This window comes from Ictidomys tridecemlineatus, chromosome 2 (assembly GCF_052094955.1).
Source record: "Ictidomys tridecemlineatus isolate mIctTri1 chromosome 2, mIctTri1.hap1, whole genome shotgun sequence".
Classification (NCBI taxonomy): Eukaryota; Metazoa; Chordata; class Mammalia; order Rodentia; family Sciuridae; genus Ictidomys; species Ictidomys tridecemlineatus.
In genome coordinates, this window is record NC_135478.1 from 31,274,544 (window position 1) to 31,289,407 (window position 14,864).

The 14,864-nt window shown below is 35.9% G+C and overlaps 1 protein-coding gene across 14 annotated transcripts in view; it reads right to left on the reverse strand.

Moving 5' to 3' along the window:
- Rbms3 (RNA binding motif single stranded interacting protein 3) overlaps positions 1–14,864 on the reverse strand; it is a 1,318,386-nt gene that overhangs the window by 383,810 nt on the left and 919,712 nt on the right. For all 14 annotated transcript variants that reach the window (XM_040289897.2, XM_078038251.1, XM_040289900.2 and 11 more), the window contains one exon: positions 4,980–5,071. In XM_040289897.2, the coding sequence (XP_040145831.1) occupies positions 4,980–5,071 (92 nt within the window). The remainder of the gene's footprint in view (positions 1–4,979; positions 5,072–14,864) is intronic.

Below are 14,864 nucleotides of genomic sequence, written 5' to 3' on the forward strand. Positions count from 1 at the left end.
TTCAAGTGGTAGTTTAGGAAATGAGATACAGCAGTTTTCATTACATGCCCTCATTTATCCAAGAGTAATGAACTATGTTAAAAGCAACACTGGACTGCTAAGCTTTGGAGTCACAGTTATTCAAAGTAAAGCCCACAGCAGTGGTACAGGGCATCTTGTTTCTTTATGGGCACTGGTAAAACACATGATTTGAAGACATGAAGTATTGGGAGAAAATATTTATGGACTCAATTAGACTTTGATGTTTATGAAAGAAAAAATCATCCAAAAAATGTACTACATCTAGTGAACTCCTATTAAAGAATGCAGAGGAAGTGAGGTAATGTTAACAATTCATCTATTACCAAAAAGAAGATGAAGGATATGCATAATGAACCCAAATGCACTAACTCACAAAAAGCCTCCTCTACTAACATTACTGTAGAAATTATTCATAACTGTCTCTTAAAATAACTATAGGGAGAGTTTGCTGTTCTCTTTTATTTTAGATTTCTGTTCAAATGTCATTAAAATCAGAGAGGCTTTTTCTGGCCATTCAACCTAAAACATAACTCTACTCAAACATAACCCTATCCCACCATTCCCATCTCCAACATTTTGTACCTTCAACATTTTGTACCTCCAACCAGTTTCAATAGTCTTCAAACCAATTCTGACTACATAATATTTCCCTTATTTTCTGTCTTTCTGAAAAATAGAGTGATCTCCACGACATTTGGTTTCAGTACTGCATCTTTAGCATGTAGAAGAATCCTGGTACAGAGCAGGTATTCAATATATATGTTGGTTTTCCTTTAATCACATACATCCTATTGCTTCTTTATCATTCTATCTTGCAAGCTTCCTTTAAAGCAATGAGTGAACTGTGAGGACAGCCCAGGGCCAGTTAGAGATGATGTCACAACCCACTATGACAACAGGATAAGATTTCAAGTTGGCTCCTATAGGAAATGAATTAATGCATGCCACCTTAAAAATAAGTATGGGATAATGGTGTTGTGGATGCTGTATAACCAAGGGGATGGCTTATTCTTATTTCTTTGCATCTGTAACCACATGTGGTTACAGATGCAAAGAAACCACAATACTTATCATGTCAGATTCTTTTGCAGCTAATGGGGGAAACAGTGTAATTGTGTTAGCCTCTGAGATGTGAGCACAAGTTGCTGAGTTGTTATTCTAGAAAATCTTGTAAAAGAGCAGAATTAGCCATAATGTTCCGTTGTCCATTCACCCTTTTCTTCATTTTATTGGATTAACTGTGGATACAAGAGCTGGATCTCTAGAAGATATCACATAAATGTACAGCTTGAAAATAAGAGACAAAGGATGTCAGGAAATACCTGTTCTTTGATGGTGCTCAGGCATTTACTCTTCACTGTGTACCTGGGTCCCTCTTAGTACACAAGTGAAATAGACACCTGTCAATTAGGCCATTGTTAGCTAAATCTTCTTCATTTTTTCTTTTCATGCTCATGGAAATACACATTCCCTGGCTAATAACATTCATCTATAAACCCTGAGGTTTAGAAAGAATAATAGCAGACCAGATCCTTGGTTTAGAGCTGTAGCAATATGGAGATGGAATAAATTTTAAGAATTTGGAATGAGAAAGCTGTTTTACTCAATCTTACCTCTTTAATATGTGGTACACTGCCTGCTATATATACTAGACAATAAAAATGTTTGCTGACTGATGCTTTTTTTCCATATTTTTAGTAGACTATTTTGTAATAACACAACACTTAAAAGATATATTAGGATGTATAGAAGAAGGTCTAGTAGCAAATCTTAATTTAATGGATAACAGTATTTATTAAGTAATTAACATTTACTGAATTCATATTATCATCTAGGCACTATGGTCAAATTATTTGTACATTTAAAAAAATTCTCACAGCAATTCTATAACCTACGTGTTATATTATCACTACTACTGCTGCTACTGCTACAGAATTTCAAAAATACTTAAATAACAAGCAAATATCACATAGTTAGGTGATATAAGAACCAGTATTCAAGGTCAATGTTATCTCTAATCAAACCTATGTTCTTAAATAGTATGTACTAATAAAATATTCTAAAGCTGTTTTCTCCAAAAAAGAATTCTTTAATTCTGAAAAGCTATTTTTGGCAAAAGAGCAAATAGACATAAAAAGTTCATTTGTGTTAACAATTATTTATTATTAATCAATTGTCACTTCCTAAATAAGTTGTTATGAAATTCATTATTGCTGATACATCAGTTGGAGTTTTTATATGCACACAAGAGGATGGGGAGGTAAATACAGCCATTCAGATGGAGAGTTTCATGTGAGCTCTGGGTTGCTATTGGGACTCTAGATTATTTGCAGCATTTTTATTTTAAAATCCTGGAGTCTTTAAAATGTGACACCACAACCTGCATAGCGGGATATTGATAAGAACAAGAATGAAGGAGGTGATTCCGTAGATACTTAAATGGCAAAAAATATAGTGCAAGTTTCACACGCCCTGGAGACAGCGGGTTTATATGATAATAAATAATAGTTACCACCAGGACAAAGGAAAAGGTGCTATGAAATCCAATAGCTCAGGGAGAAATCTGCTAATGCAGGTGGTCGAGCCTGTTCCATTTCATTGTCAAAGGGAGGCTATTTATTTTCTTCTAGGTGGTTAAATTACAGAGTCATTTATTGCTGAAAGTTTTCCAGTAGGCAGATGTGAATCTAAAGCTTTAGGCTTTAGGTTCAAAGTTTGTGAGGAAAATAGAATAAGAATTTACTTCATGGATATCACAACTGATAATATAAAATATGAGAGAACCTCTGGAAATATCCCAATTGAAGCCTCCTTACTATGTACCTTGCGTATAGATCAAGGGCCAAAATTCTGGATAGAGTAAATAATAATTTTAAAGCTCTTTCAAATATTTCCCTTTTGATAGTCTCTCAACTGGAAAAGATGTCAATGAGTGTGTGTGTGTGTCTGTGTGTGTGTGTGTGTGTGTAAGAAAGAGAGTTTCCTTGTGCACCAGAATGCCAAGAAATAGGAAAAAATACTATTGGCTCCCCAGTAGCTATAAATTAATGTCAACTTTCTGTTCCTGTTTATATCAAACAACTTAAGTGACTTATTGTATATGTTATGCATATAATTTTATATGGTGTTACATATATGTGTATGTTTTCTGAGCATATTTTATAATACATGCTGCATTCATTATTTAAAAGCTGCTATAATCCAGCAATTTCCAAAACTCAGGAGTTTAACAATAGAATAAATCAAAGATATCCCACTAACAAGTTTTCTCTACGTACTATTTAAAACCATTTTCTCACCAACAGGTGTTGCTTTCCCTTCATATTCAAGTTATATTTTGCATAAAACTAACAGCTGTTTTTATTATTTGTTTTTTGGGTACAGAAAATTGCTACTGAGGTTGCCACTGACTCTTCACCGACTAACCTTTAAACCAAGACATGTATGTAATTTCCTTATTAATCAAATATATTAACTTCATCCATCTTAGTTCATGACCAAAATCCAAAGCTTCCAGGCATAATCCTGATGAAGAATATATTACACAGCTGAAAGAATTCAAATTCTAATTTATATTGCCTTGAATAGCAATTAAAGGGTCATAAAGGACAAAGAGTCCACAAAAGTAATCTGTAAGGGAAGTGACTTGTAACCAAAGGTGAACAGATGTGGGCTGCATCCGCTTGCCCAGAGGCAACTGCAGATCCTGTGGACTAGTATCCCACCTCTAGCAAGCTCAAGTTGAAATTGGAAAATGTTGCCGGAAATTGTTAGCAATTACATCAAAATCTGAATGACTGAAAATTTGATTACTCCGTCCTTATAACACTGAGCTCTAATAGGGACCAATAAAGGCTACGGTATACATGCATCTGGCATTACTGCCTCAAATTAGGTTTTCAAGATCTGCTGGGTATTTACTCCCAATTTTGACAATCTAGAGATACAAAAGGTCAGTACTATTAACTATACAATGTATTTAAAAACTGACATTGCATGTAAACAAATCCAAAATGACTACTACTTTAACATAAATATCTATCAAGCATCCAAGTGTTATAAAGGGATTTTTTAGCTTTTATTTATAAATAATTACAGATTTTTAGAAAATTGCAGAGATAGCACAGAGAGATCCCTGGTATCCTTCACCTAATTTCCACAAGGGTTCCATCTTATATAAATAGAATACCACATTAAAACCAGGAAACCAATGGTACATTGTTTGCATAGTTCTATATTATTTTATTACATGTGCAGATTCTTATAACTCCATTGCAATCAGGATACAAAATTATTATAGGCAATTTCATTTGTTTTTCTTAGAAATAAAATTATAATTTCAGATAGAAGGTTTTCAACAACTTATTCTATAATACAATATTAAAATCATCAATATCTATGAGATTATTATTTAGGAAAACTCAATGTTTCTGGGCCAAAGTGAAATTCTAGTAATTCTAATGACCTTCAGTAAACTTACTGCCCTGCACACATCAGACAATTCCATAATCCAACAATCAGCTCTCCTCAGATGAATGGAAGTGCATTTTTTAGCACACAGTTAATCAAAGACATCTTGCCAAAAACCTTACCAGTACACCAAAACTCTGTTTCCCAGTGAAAATCCTAGACACAAGTACACATACATCTCCTTTCTCTGGAAAAAACAGAGCACTTCACAAGTATCCTTAATTAATTAACAAGTTTACCATAACAAAGAGCACATTAATAAGTATACACAAAGAAACAATGCAATAAATCAGCCAGATTATTCTAAACAAAGTCTTATTGTAGTTTATTTTCTCTAGCAAGTAAATATAAACCAAATTATTGCAAATTCCACTTCTGAATCAACTCACAATGGAGAAATATTTGAGATCTCTCTCTTTCACTCACACACACACACACACACACACACACACACACACACACACACACACATAAATCTGAAGTCTTACCTTGGCCATTTGTGCCTGCACGCCATTTGCCTTGAGGGATGCTACAGCTTTCTGTGCGGCTGCAGGACTGTCAAAATCTACAAAACCATAACCTGTGAAAACACAAAAGCACCTGTTAGTACACACAGGTAGCTGCACCTCTATCATAGTGATGGGTATGGGATTATGGTAAGACTTATATCCGTTTCTTCTAAATATAAACAGATTGAATATGAAGGCTCTCAAATCAGTGGTCCTTAGTACTTGGGAGAAATACCACAATAAAGGAGTAACTCATTTTTAGAGAGCAATAAATCAGCAGCAATCTGATTTAGATCTATTTGGTGATAAGGTACTATATTGTTCTATGTCCTAAGTTCTTTCTTCAGTGGATTTAATTCAGGAGTGAGAACAAGATGCTGCAGAATATAAAAATGTCTATCTCTGAAGTTAATTTTCTTACATAAAACCAGCATGTGGTTATCATGAGCCATCACAATAGTACCTGCCACACATTAGGGTTTCAACAAACAGATGCTGGCTGCACGAATAAATGAAGGCTGTGGGTGAGGTAGGACTTCAACCTAGATCTTTTTGGTTTACAAAGCTAGAACTTCATCACAGAGCCTTGCCTCTTCCAATGTTAACATCTTAAAATATTTCAACTGTTAAGTGATCTATGAAGGAGTGATTCAGTAGATTATATTCAAGCTTTTAAAAATAAGAAGCAAATAACCACTTGCTGGTTACCTGAACACAACCTAAAAAGACATGAGTTGTTCATGACTGTGCTCCTGTGAGTGTGTATATACCCAGTAGTAAAAGAATCAATGAAATTAGAGTTTTATATGCCCTAATGCTAACCAATACTGGTCCAGGGCTTAGCCTAATGGCAATGTCAGCTGCACCAAGAATATTTAAAAATATAAATGTTAAAGAAGGAATATGAGGGCAGGTTTGGTGGGTGCTCCTAAAAAGCCAACCATATATTTCTACACCTCCTCTTATCTGTTAAGCAGGGATTTGCTCTGTATTTTCATACATACCCCACTTAGAAGTTTTGAGGCGAGCCACAGACACAAACCTACTAGCCATGTGCTCTGACCCCTCCTCCCCCACCTCAGTAACCAAAGATGAGAGCTAGGGAATTCAATTACCAAGTTGTTTCTTTTAATTAACTTTTTAATTTTCTCCCCTCGAATCCCATCTTCGTTTTCTCCCTCCCAGCATGGAAGCCTAAAATGAACTTGTTACACAGCAGTGTACCATAAAATGCTCTTGAAAAGCTGGGCAGAGAAGCTGTGAAGTTTGTATTTCTAATCCAAAAGGAAGTCTGCTCTGTTAAGTACTGCTAATTCTTCTCTTCCTGCAAAATTCAAACTATGTGGGTAATATGACTATTGCCACCCATAAGGATGAGTAAAATAGAAAAAAATAATAGCAGAAAGAAATAGTATAAAAAGTCAAGATGTGGAATTAGGGCAAAAATTTAAAAAAAAAATAGAATTGAGACATTATCTTCTTATGCCATAAGCTATCCTAGATGTTTGTCATGTTGACATGTAGTGATGTCATAAGAGTTTCATGCAACATTGGTCTCATACTCTTATGTACACATAGAAACTGAGGCACATCACAAGTCATTTAATTGGCAGATTCAAGAAGTGAAACCAAGGCTACATAGACTCTTTCAAATACATCATACAGTGAACTGTTTTACAGTCCTATTTTGTAAACTCTGAAGTTCACCGGAGAGAGAATTTAATTCTTAAAAGTGACTTGGGTTTTTGAAGTTAGGACATGAAATGAAATAATTCATAAAAGTATTCAGTCCAGCTCATTCAGTCAGTGCATTAGTTAATGGACTACCCGGTCTACAGTCAAACTCTCCAAAGGAGGACTGGGCATTCCCCATCTTCTACCTCATGCTTTAAGTCAGTCTTCCTCATTTATTCATAGCTTCATTCCTTCATTCAATACTGAAATGCTCTGTCAGGCAATATGACAAGCATGGCGTATGAAGTCTTGAGAAAAAAAATAGCCCCAGTTCCCACTTTGATGCAACCCACAGTTGAGTTGGGATATGGACATGAGGCAAATAACCAGACAAATGAATCCGTGATTATACATCAGCATGTCTCCCTTGAAAGAAAAAGAGAGACTCTAATACAGAATCTAACAATTGATTATTCATTCGTGAAAGTTTTAAGGAAACAGTAGCATGAAATGAAATACATATCACCTTAGTTGAACACTGAATCATCGCAGAAAAAGTGATCTGCATGAGTAGATTAGGGGGATGACTTAGGAGCTATTGCAGCAATCCATAGAAATGGCAGCTGGCAGTGAAATTGACTGGATAAAGTGGATGATTTGAGCTATATTTTGGAGGCAGAATTAAGAGAACTTGGTGATAGATTTAGTGGGTTGGGAGTAAGGGGGCAGATGACAAGGATTACTACTGGGTTTTTCTATAAGCCCTGGGTGAGTGGAGACATGACCTACTGGGATGGGGAGAGTGGAAGAGGTTCCAATAGGAGGGAAAGTAAAGATACTGGTTTGAGACATTGAGTCAGAAAAGCCCATGAGACCTCTCAGTAGAAATGTCAAGGAACAGTTGTACATATTAGGCTGGTGCTCAGAAAAGCAGATGGAATTGAAAATTCAAATCAGGAAAGCAAGAGCATAAAGATGTTATTTAAAGAGATGGGAATAGACAACAATGTCTATAGTAAGTATTTTTTTTTAAAGGATCTAGGTTTGGAAACTGAACAGCATCAGCATTTAGGTGCAAGACCAGAAAATGAATTTGCAAAGAAGGTTAAAGGAGAATCCGAGAGGAAGAAGGAAATAAAAAGGAAAGATGATGTCTCAAAGCCAAGGTAAGAACATTTTCCAAGAAGGAAAGAGAGGGTGAGCCAGCAAGAGGCTTGAAAATGCCCCAGTGAGCTCAGCAACATGGTGCTGCTAGCATCTTTTGCTTCAGAAAAAGTGATGGGAATGAAAGGCTACCTGAGAAGCTGGAGAGTAAGGCAGAAGAGGAGGTAGAGAGCATTTACAGGCCCTCTCTAGTTAGTTATCTTGACTGAGAGGGAAAATCAAGAGGCAAAGTTGCTAGCAGGGATATGAGCTCAACTGAGCTTTCTGTTGTAGTTGTTCTTTGCTTTAAGATAGGAAATTTGGTGGGTAGATATGTGCTTATGTGGCTGGGAATATTCTCACCTTGTTCCAATGTGAACAACAAATATTTATTGAACACTTATTATAAGAAAATTCTGTTCTTTGCACTTTTGAATATGTTTTGGAAAGATCGAGCCAATAATAAAAGATTAAAGCTTTAAGAAAGCAATGAGATAATACATAGAATTACATTCCTGAGAAGGTAGAGGGTTAGGGAGGGTGTCTAAGACACAGATGAACATATGAAATCACTATGCCTTCCCTCCCAAGAACTAGAAAGAAGAACTAAGTGCACTCTTGGTTACCAAGTGTTATCCTTTGCTATTCTCTCTGTTACTGGGACTGTACCTAATGCATAGCCAGTACTTAATAAGTATTTGTTAAAATAAACTCAAAGCATGTTTAAAAGATGTTAGATTACTTTTCAGACTACTATGGTGACTAACTGATACAAATGTCTATTAATTATTCTTGATTATAAAAAATAATATTAATGCAATGTCATGGCTGTGGTGTAGCCATGCTTGCCCAGCAAGGCTGCCCCATACTGTGTGACTCTTGTTCTTTACTCTAATGTGACTTCGTTCTAACTTCCTCACTTTCCTTCCAACCCACACATTATACAGGATATTACACAATCAAGATGATGATCTCCAGAGCTGAACTCCTATCCAAACAGCAGAAATTTCTGCAAGGACATGAGACATCCTGAGCGTCTCTGAAATAGGGAACTTATGGCTGAACTTTGAATAAAGTGTACATCTCAAGAGTCATAAAGCCAGCCAGGAAAGAGAAAGGGCCCTTCATCCAAAACATCTGTACTGATGGCTCCAAGCCAACAGAGGAGCAAACACTCCATGAACAAAATTATAAATAAAGGATAAGTCACCAAATCTGAAGTAGTCCACCGAGTTAAGTGACTTTCATAAATACTTTCACTAGTTAAAATGCAAGTTCAGAGGTAAAAAAAAAAAAAATATCTAAAGCAACCCTGAAACAAATACTCCCATTCTGGAAATAAACCTTGCATTCCTAAGTTTTACGTGACAGCAGATACTACATCACAATCAGAAGAAAACAAAATGAAATACGAGGCTCCCTCGAGAGAATAATGATGCATTTACTGAGGAATAAAGCAACTTCAATTTGGTTTCAATTTGCTTTCCTTAATGACAAATAATCAAGTCTGGGAACAGGAACCTCTGTACCTACATCTGGTGAGGGGAAGGATAGGGAGATTAGTTCAGCCTTGGCTAATAATGCTTTATGGTCACTGCTAAAATCCCCGACAGAACATGGGCAAATGCTAACCATTGGAAACCCTGGGCCCACGTGTTTGCAAGCCCACCCGTATCACTTTCCCAATTATGTAATTAAGCTTGGCAGCAAGTTCAAATGAATTAAAACGAAATGTCACTGTTTTCTCCACACACCCCTGTCCTTGTTTTTCTTCCTTGTCAGGGGGAGAAGGCCAGCAGTTCTGCAATTAGCAGGAAGTGGAGCAGTGGGAAAGAACCGACTCTGTGATAATTAGGTCATTCGCCAAACGCACTCATTCCATTGACAGATCGAATCAATGCTTTCCTGAAATGCTTTAAACCTTGTATGTTAATTGAACGTTTGGCTATTTTTGTCGCACTACTAGCCAAGTGACTTCAGGGAAAAAAAAAGATAAATATATAAATATGCATTAAATAGATATGTGCATGTATACATGTGTATGAACATATACATGTATGTATATGCAGGTATGCATATGTGGATATAAATATATAATTGCAAGAGGGTTCTTGTTTTGTTTCCTTTATGCAATCGCCATTAACATATTCCCTGTGACCTTTGCCACCCAATTGAACCATTAGGTGACAATCCACTTAGAATTTCATTCGAAGGCTCTTTACTATCTTTTATAGCTTATTCTGTATAAGCCGTGTTGCTGCTGACTCTTTAAATTCTCTGTTTAAACTGATTATTTATTTACCAACACTGGGATTGCTGCATGTGTGTAAGGAGAGGAATGATAAAACCAGAACTCCTGTTTTAGATTTCCAGTGGCATCTAGAGCCAGCCAAGGGAGCCTTGCTCTCAAAGTGTAACTGCACACTGAATTTCACATTTGTATTGTTCTTCCTTTTCAGAATGACTGCCATAAAAGCCCACTTGAAACGCAGATGGTTTGGTCTAACACCCAACTTCTTTCAAAGACGATCCAGCTGTGAGTCAAATGTGATTTCTGAACAGAATAAGTGAGCACATTGGCTAAGAATTATAATTCCAACTGAAATTCTACTCAAATTTAACAGTTGAAGATGTTTAAGAATTGGCTTTCCATCAATGCCCCCCTTCCATCTTTTAGACTTCACAGTATGCTATGGCTGCTGTCTGGGCTCAAAATGGGAAGATCAAGTATCAGAGGTGAGGAGCAGCCTGCAAGAGGAGGAGAGTGGGGTATGCATAGTGCCTGGGAGTCTGGTGGCATCTGGCTGCCTCCCTGCCTTGGTATTTTTCCTGGATTTCTCTTGTATCCCTTAACTATTGAGTGATTACCGAATCTCTCATTAATTATTGGACTTTCCATTTTCCAAAGATGGTGGTCAAAAGATAACACTGATAGTGTCGCTGCTACTTTTCACTTATAAAATTATACATAAAACCTAGTCTTTTCTTTGGTATCTTTTGCATCCATTTCCTGTAATTGACCATTAAGGGGAAGCTTGGATGTGACAAAGGAACCAATAAAAGAATCATGAGTCTACCTTGGAGCTATGAAAAACTAAGGCAAAAGACAAACTGTGGTAGAATGCAAAAGCCAGGGCCAACACAGATTATTTTGGAGAAGAAAAAAGAAGAAATGTTGTTTGTTTTAATAATAGCACCAACAAAACAACTCTAAATCATTACAATTTGAAATTATGTATGCTTTGAAATGTCCTTAGAACACAGGATCCAATGATTTTATAGCAATGAAAGAGCATACATACTGCCTGTAAAAAGGGCTACAGTGTGCCTCAGACATCTAACAAATGTAGGCAAATGAGATGGATGCAATGTACACTACATTGCTTCACTATATTCCCCAGATATTCTAGCTTAATTGCATTAAACATTCTGATTTTCTAATGCCAGAAACACTAAAACAAGATATCAGCTTTTGGAATAGAATTTCCCTGCTATTATGGACACTTTTGAAATATCATATAACTCTCCTGTTATTATCATTATTAAATTTAATAAGTATCTATTACGTGGAAGAAAAATGATGCTCTAGATGCTGTAAGGAAAACAAAGGAAAATATAACCATGGCCCTTTCATAAATTCAAAGAATTTATGGTCTAGTACAATCGATAAAGAAATTTAAATACACTGGAGGGTCCTCTTACACACAGGGCATAAGATATAGAGGTATGGGCTGGGGTTGTGGCTCAGCAGTGGGGCACTTGCTTAGCATGTGTGAGGGACTGGGTTCGATCCTCAACACCACATAAAAAATAAATGAATAAAATAAATGTCCATTAACAACTACAACCAAAAAATATTTTTAAAAAATATATAGAGGTATATGCAAAATAGAACACAATCAAAACTATCTTCATGCTATTGAACTATTTTCATACAGTATATCATGCATAATTTTGCATGTGTAGTTTTACTCAACAAAGCTGAATATCTGGGCTAGATTCCCTTCCATATGTGGCATGATGTTAAAATTATCCACATTCCAAATTATGTATATATGTATGCATTATTCTTTCTCAGTTTGTATGCACAGATGAAATGAATTAACTTAAATACAAGGTACAGAGAGGATCAACAATACATAAGAGTAGAAAGAAAGTGCTAGTATTCTAAAATGGCAATGGATTCTTTTCAGGTGAAGTAAAACTCAGTATATTTAGTGCACAAATAGCAAAAGTGAGGAATGAGAAAAAGAAAGAGATCTCAAATGGAATTTCCTGGCAGGACAAAATAATTACAAAGACAGATAAATTTAGAGAGCAAAGTACTTAGTAGTATGCCACTTGAAAATGGGACAGTTTCTCATTCCATTTATGTTGTACAAAATGTCTTATTAAGCTAAACACAAATTCAAATCCCAAATCTCACTTCCCTCCTCACCCTGTTCAATAGATTTTTAAATGAGACAAATTGCTTCTTTATACTGAATAAAGTCAAAATTAGGATCAGGATCATTATTTATGGGCTTAGTGCAATCACTATGCTTTATGGAGATTAAAGAAACACTGATTTGCCAAAGGCTTCATCTGGACTAACCACTACTTTATTACAATATTGTGTTTTCAAGTAGCAGCATACTTGGTTGTAAATGGCAGATTAACCTCTGGAAGCATCTAGCAAAGATTCCTAAGCTATCAGGCAATGTTCAAAGATTTTAATAAAATATATGTCTGTGGGAACTATGGGTCCTATGTGTCTCTTCCATCAAAACAGCCCAAGAAGCAAGTTTGTAATGATGACTACAGGAGCAAGCCCAGGATATTGATAAAACAATTCCACTGAGCTTGTAAGTATGATGGAAGCAAGCTATAACTAAAGACTTTAATTATAGCTCTACAATCCCCAGCCCACAGTAGGGTAGGGAAACCTAACTAAGATTTAATTCCAGCTGCCCCATCTTCCCCTCCCTCTCTTTGCTCCAGCTTTGCTGATGGGTAGGACTATTCTTCCATGCAAAAAACAAGAGATAATGATCTGGGTGTGTGAGCAACAATTGGAGGACCACCTACTTTCTTCCCGGGTACTTTAATCCACATACACAATCATGGCCCCAGTAAATGACTTGGGAAGCATGTCTGTACTCCTGCCTAACTCAGAAACACCCCATTCCTCATTACCCATAATCTACAGAGGATGAATCCAAGCAGTTAAACCAATCATTCACCCAAAGGGATGCACTAGGGAGCTCAGTGAGAAAGGCAGAGAAAGCAAATCCCACATATAAAATAATCCTTTGAGAAAGCATGCATCACATGCATGCCTGATTACCACCCTCTATATTCTAAAGAGTCCAACTACCAATATGTCACTTCTCTGTATGTTCATACAAGACCCATGTGTTTTTGAATATCATTATTTTCCTGGGAAAGGGCTCCTTCCATAATTTCCTTCTTCTAACCCTTTGACAAAATTCAATTCTAAGTGCTATGAAAGGTTCTGTTAAACTCAGTTGTGCATTTCCCAATTTATGAGCATATTTTATTGAATATGCTCCTCAGTTCCAAGTTTATAGACCTTATTCCATTTTTTTTTTAAATATCCACTAATACTGTCCCTGTCGCTATGAGACATAGTGGCTTTTTGGACTCCTATTATTTTTCTCCATTCTATCTGACATGCAAAACACAGTTCTAAGTTTTTATTAGAATTTTTAGAATGTTAACTGTATACACAGGCAATTTATACTAACATGTGTACATGTTGTTATAGTTTAAATATTAGGTATCCTCCAAAAGCTTATGTGTAAGAGAATGCATCAAAGTTTAGAGGTAAAATTATTGGATTATGAGAGTGAACCTAATCAGCACATTAATCCCCTGATAAGAATTAACTGGATGGTAACTATAGTAGCCAGGTAGGGTGGAGTAGGAGGAAATGAATCATTGGGGGCATGCCTTTGGGGTATGTATTTTGTACATGGTGTGTGGAGACTTCTTCTGCTTCTTGGTGATCAGGTCCTAATCCAATTTCCTCTACCAGACTCTTCTGTCATGTTATTCTGCCTTACCTCAGACCCCAAGGAATGGAGTCAGACATCTATGGAGTCAGACATCTACTAAGACCTCTGAAACTGTGAGCCTCCAAATAAACTTTTCTTTCTCTAGTTGTTCTTGTCAGGTCTTTTGGTCATAGCAGTGGAAAAGCTGACCAAAACATGTGGTTTAAAAAATCAAGCCAAATAAAAGAACATTCAGAGAAAGGTAAGTTTAATTCCAATAAGACTTGTAGTGCTTTAGTTTAACTTCCTAGGAACTATCCGATAATTCCTTCTCATGGTCCCATAAAAGCAACTAGAATCAATTCTTAATCTCTCATTGTTCTATTATTCAGAAACAGGGATTTATAGAATAGTAAAATAGAATTCCTGATATTAAAAAAATCGTGATTTTTGTGAATGGTTTCCAATGATCCATCTTTTCCCTAAAAATAAATAGTAATTGTTTTCTTCTAATTTTAAAAGTTAAACAGTTCATTATAAAAAATTTTAGCCAATACAGAGAGAAATGAGGTACGATGTCATAGCCCAAAGACAAATAAATTGGTGATTAAATTTTATTCATCTTTAACCACAATACAGTTTTATCATCTGATTTTTCTCTCAGTTGTACATATGGCTACTTTTCTTGGTTAATACATATGTATCTCTATGATCTTGTCAATGTGATAGTTTCAGCACTCTGTCTATTTCTCAAAGATTTCTGAGCTCTTCAGTATGCTTTAGCCAAATGGTTCCTAACTTGCAAAACCGATTTTATTCTAAGATTTGGAAACTTTTAAAAAATTGATAATATAGAAATAGATAATGACCTCAAAGTCTAAATTTTAGAAAGTGATTTTTCCCAAGCTTTTTGTATCATTCAAATTTGTTGCCAAAATGGACTCTGATGTATTACAAATCAAAGGTATCAGAAGTTATTTTAATTAAATTCAAACACCCACCTCCTGAAATACAGGGGACTGGAAACCGATTTTCCTTCTCACTATAAATA